The sequence below is a fragment of the Budorcas taxicolor genome, chromosome 11 (assembly GCF_023091745.1).
Source record: "Budorcas taxicolor isolate Tak-1 chromosome 11, Takin1.1, whole genome shotgun sequence".
Taxonomy (NCBI): Eukaryota; Metazoa; Chordata; class Mammalia; order Artiodactyla; family Bovidae; genus Budorcas; species Budorcas taxicolor.
Window position 1 is genome coordinate 153,113,439 of NC_068920.1, and position 5,475 is coordinate 153,118,913.

The following is a 5,475-nucleotide window of genomic DNA, read 5'->3' on the forward strand; positions in this document are numbered from 1 at the left end:
ATCGTACAGTGCCTAGCACATGGCAAATACTTTCATTGTGTTCAGTATTATTTTTCTTTTAAAATCTGTTTATTGTTTTTTTTTATTGAAGGATAATTGCTTTATAGGATTTTGTTGTTTTCTGTCAAACCTCAACATGAAGCAGCCATGGGTATAATATATCCTCTCCCTTTTGAACCTCCCTCCCATCTCCCTCCCCATCCCACCCCTATAGGTTGATACAGAGCCCTGTTTGAGTTTTCTGAGACATACAGCAAATTCCCGTTGGCTATCTGTTTTACATATGGTAATGTAAGTTTCCATGTTACTCTTTCCATACACCTCACCCTCGCCTCCCCTCTCCCCATGTCCAGAAGTCTGTTCTCTATGTCTGTTTCTCCGTTGCTGCCCTGTAAATAAGTTCTTCAGTACCATTCTTCTAGTTCTATATATGTGTATTAGAATATACTTATCTTTCTCTTTCTGACTCACTTCACTCTGTATAAAAGGCTCTAGGTTTATCCACCACATGAGAACTGACTCAAAGACATTCCTTTTTATGGCTGAGTAATATTCCATTGTGTATATGTACCACAGCTTCTTTATCCATTCATCTATTGATGGACATCCAGATTGCTTCCATGTTCTAGCTATTTTAAGTAGTGCTGCAATGAAAAATGGGATACATGGGTCTTTTCAATTTTGGTTTTCTCAGGGTATAGGCCTAGGAGTGGGATTGCTGGGTCATATGTGGCTTTATTCCTAGTTTTTTAAGAAATCTCAATACCATCTTCCATAGTGGCTGTATCCATTTACATTCCCACCAACAGTGTAAGAGTGTTCCCTTTTCTCCACACCCTCTCCAGCATTTATTGTTTGTAGACTTTTTGATGATGGCCATTCTGACTGGTGTGAGGTGATATCTCATTGTGGTTTTGACTTGCATTTCTCCAATAATAAGCGATGTTGAGCATCTTTTCATGCATTTGTTAGCCATCTGTATGTCTTCTTTGGAGAAATGTCTGTTTAGGGCTTCTTTCCACTTTTTCATTGGGTTGTTTGTTTTTCCGGTATTGAGTTATACGAGCTGCTTATATATTTTGGAAATTAATCCTTTGTCAGTTGTTTCATTTGCTATTATTTTCTCCCATTCTGAGGGTTGTCTTTTCACCTTGCTTATAGTTTCCTTTGCTGTGCAAAAGCTTTTAAGTTTAATCAGTACTTTCTAACCACAAGGATACAATGGTGAACCGGGGAATACAGTGTTGAATAGCCAATCAGATCCCTGGAAGATGTCCTTGGAGAAGAAATACCCTGGCCCTCTCCTATGTCAATCAGGTCTCCTGATAGGAGAAATCATCTTGATCCAAAGCACTTTGTGGAGAGAAATATGCTACAGGAACCTATGCCATTGTATCTTAGGAAAGTGCCAAGAGAGATGCAGACTGTAGGGATCCTTTCCAATGATGCAGAAAATTTCATTTAAGGACTTGAAGCATTTTTAAAAAATTAGTTCTCAGTGTCCTTGAATGTAGACTTCTCATCTTTTATATATCTTTTTCACTCTTTATCAGCAATCACTGAGAGACATCTGCAGATTACTTCCTGCGTTCGCTTCCGGAAATAATCCTGATTGTAGGAAAGGTGGACAGCAGGAACCCAAGTCCAGGCACAGAATGACTGACTCAGCCTCAGGTAGTTCTTCCTGATAACCAGGATCTGATCCTCGGTGTGAGGGCTGATAGTTGGTTTCTGATCTTATTCCACTGCAGCTGAGTCTCCACCTTTATAATTGCTGAGCAGAGAGACAATTCCTTTCTGACAGGGGTCCTGCTTTATTCTCTGGCTCCTCTGTGCCAGTTTTCAGATTAGAATCCAGCTCCTGAAGCCCAGAACCTTACTATCCAGTCCTCTCACTGTTATCTGCCAGCCTACTTACTCCGTTTATATAGTTCTTATGCTCAGATGACAATTTATGACAACTCTGATCTACTGTCAATACACTCACCTGTTACTTCCATGATGACTTCCTGAATGAAATAAAAAGTTTAACCCAACCAAACAGGTGCTCTCTCCTGATGCCAAAAAGTGGTCTCCCTCTATGCCACACAACTCCAGAAACTGGTTCTGTCCCCGTACCATAAAGTTTCATCTCCTTGAGGGTTGTAGACTTTCCAATGTCATGACACTCATCAAGTGATTGTTACTCAAACCCCCAAATGCATTTCATAAACTTTTCCCAAAGAGAGTGGAGCTAGGAAAACCATCTATAGGATGTATATGTTTTCTCATGGAGAAGTTAATATAATATTCTGATATTTGTTTTGAGGAAACAAAAAAGAATTCCTGTCCAAAACAGAATAGCCTGAGGAGGTAAATTTCATATTTTCTGTCTTTATGGATTAAGGTAATGAAAGTTCAGGAGGTGACTTTGTGCCATGTGTCAGTCAGTGACAGAGCCAGGATGGAAAGCCAGACATGTGTGATGCTAAAATCCATATGCCTGTCAACTATACCAGCCACTCATCAGAATTCAGAACTGGAGATTCCAAGCCAGGACTCATGCCTAGCATTCCTTTAGATTTTCCACTTGGGGGACAGCAATGACAAGAGGAAACCAGAGCCACATCACTGAATTCCTCCTTCTGGGACTGACCAGTGACTCCAAACAGCAGGTGTGGCTCTTTGCCAGCTTTCTGGTAATGTACCTGGTCAATGTGGGAGGCAACTCAGTCATCATTGCAGCCATCCGAGGGGATGTCCGCCTCCATACCCCCATGTACTTCTTCCTCTCCAACCTATCTTTTGTGGACATCTGCTTTACAAACGTCATTGTGCCACAGATGCTGGCAAACATGCAGAGCAAGAGCAAGAAGGTCCCCTTCACCCAGTGCCTGACCCAGATGTATTTCTTCGTGGCCTGTGCAATCACTGACAGCTTCCTCCTGGGTGCCATGGCCTTGGACCGCTACGTGGCCATCTGCCACCCACTACATTACACCACCACCATGAACCCCAGACGCTGCTTCCAGCTCGTGACAGCATCCTGGCTGGTGTCCCACCTCCACTCCCTCACCCATACCATCCTTATGGCCCACCTCTCCTTCTGTGGGCCCAACACCATCCACCACTTCTTCTGTGATGTCCAGCCTCTGCTGATGCTCTCCTGCTCTGACACCTCTGTCAATGAGCTCTTGGCTTTCACAGAGGGCTCCTTGGTGATCATGAGTCCCTTCATCTTCATTACTGTCTCTTATGTCTATATCACCCGTGCTGTTCTGAGAGTCCCTGCTGGGAGAGGCAGGTCCAAGGTCTTCTCCACCTGTGGGTCCCATCTCACAGTTGTGGCATTATACTATGGGACTGCCATCTCAGTGTACATCCGCCCCTCATCCACCTACTCAGTGACAAAGGACCGGGTGGTCACTGTCATTTACACTGTGGTAATCCCCATGCTGAACCCTTTTATCTATAGCCTTAGGAACAGGGACATGAAGCAAGCCTTGAGAAAGCTGGCTAGGAGAAAAGAACAGAATAAGCATTGAAGACAGAATGGGAAGGTAGTCTGAAATTGCATAAATATCTCATCCCTCATCAAACTTCTTCCCATCTATTCATTTACTTATATTGGTATAGAGTTACAGTTTCCTGCTTTGTCTAGTGAGTTATAAGCTATTACTTCTGTGCCTGTTGATGTTTCCACCATTTTCTGAGCACTTTCTTGCCTTCTATCACATCAAGATATTCCAGACTCATCTTGCACTTTCTCTGCTCCAGTCCTGAAGTCAGCCATTTCTCTAAAAAACAGGTTTCCCAACATGGATGTCAGCTTCACTCTGTGAAGACTCTCATAGTGAGGTAGGGGATAAATGGACCCCAGGCTGAGCAGCTGAAATCTATCCCTTGTAGACAGATGCTCAAAAATAAAGTTAATGGTGGGAGCAGTTCAGTTCCATTCAGTTGCTCAGTTGTGTCCGACTCTTTGCTACCCCACGGACTGAAGCACACCAGGCTTCCTTGTCCATAACCAACTCCCAGAGCTTACTCAAACTCATGCCCATCAGGTCAGTGATGACATCCATACAACCATCTCATCTTCTGTCACCCCCTTCTCCTCCTGCCTTCAATCTTTCCCAGCATCAGGGTCTTTTCCAAGGAGTCAGTTTCTCACAGGTGGCCAAAATATTGGAGCTTCGGCATTAGTCCTTCCAATGAACATTCAGGACTGATTTCCTTTAGGATCGACTGGTTGGATCTCCTTGCAGTCCAAGGGACTCTCAGGAGTCTCAAGAGGAAGGAGAAGCTGAATCCTGCTTTGATAAGAGATAAAGAGACCACACATTTCTCATTCTTGAGGTCAAGGAGACCTTCCAAATTACACATGTGCAGAAAGTTTCCTCAGGGGTCAGAGAAGGGAGGGGACACCAGATAGTAATATGTTTTGTAACGTCCCAGAAACCCCTGTGCTGGAATCCATCTTGGCTAAAAGATGCACATGCACAGAGAGGAGGGCCCTGAGTCAGACCAGACATGGACCCAGAGCCAGATACAGCAAGATGAGTGGCCAGAGGAAACTTGAAGAACTTCCCCCATATAAGTGATTTAAACCACCCCAAAGGCACAACACTCTCCGATCCCATCAGTGTGTCTATCCACAGCCACTTTTTTATCCTAATAAGCACTACACTTGTTTCACTACTTTCCATCTCTTTGCTGAATTCCTTCCTCAATGCAGACAAAGAGCCAGGGCCCTGCTCCTATCTATTGATTCTAGTCCCTGGTGATATAGTGACTAAGATTCACCATCAAGGCCTTTCTGCTTCTCCCACTTCTTGATTATATGAAATAGACTTCAATCAGCCTCCATGACCTTCCTTGATTTCTAAGGAGCAGGTTCAAACAGTTGCTAATCAGGGAAGGGAAGGGATGCAGAGACAAGGGAGGAATAGTCAAGAGAAACAATAGTGCAGCCTTGGGGCAAGGTCCTGGTTCCCCACAAAGGGGTATGCTGCTGCTAAGTCGCTTCAGTCGTGTCCGACTCTGTGCGACCCCATAGATGGCAGCCCACCAGGCTCCGCTGTCCCTGGGAGTCTCCAGGCAAGAACACTGGAGTGGGTTGCCATTTCCTTCTCCAATGCATGAAAGTGAAAAGTGAAAGTGAAGTCACTGAGTTGTGTCCAACTCTCGATCCCATGGACTGCAGCCTACCAGGCTCCTCTGTCCATGGGATTTTCCAGGCAAGAGTACGGGAGTGGGGTGCCATTGCCTTCTCCAATAAAGGGGTATACATAACAATTATTGCCAAATTCAGACTTAAATTGAAGAAAGTAGGGGAAACCACTAGACCGTTCAGGTATGACCTAAATCAAATCCCTTATGATTATACAGTGGAAGTGAGAAATAGATTTCAGGGACTAGATCTGATAGATAGAGTGCCTGATGAACTATGGACGGAGGTTCATGACATTGTACAGGAGACAGGGATCAAGACCATCC

At 44.3% G+C, this 5,475-nt stretch overlaps 1 protein-coding gene across 1 annotated transcript; it reads left to right on the forward strand.

Annotated features, from left to right (window-relative positions):
* The first annotated feature begins 2,582 nt into the window (after positions 1-2,582).
* LOC128056310 (olfactory receptor 1361-like) lies at positions 2,583-3,524 on the forward strand. Its single transcript, XM_052649027.1, has one exon. The coding sequence runs from the start codon at positions 2,583-2,585 to the stop codon at positions 3,522-3,524; it is 942 nt and encodes a 313-aa protein (XP_052504987.1).
* The last annotated feature ends 1,951 nt before the right edge of the window (positions 3,525-5,475 follow it).

Bases quoted from the DNA above. Each gene is read 5' to 3' on its own strand.
- LOC128056310 (XM_052649027.1), top strand. From the start codon at position 2,583: ATGACAAGAGGAAACCAGAGCCACATCACTGAATTCCTCCTTCTGGGA.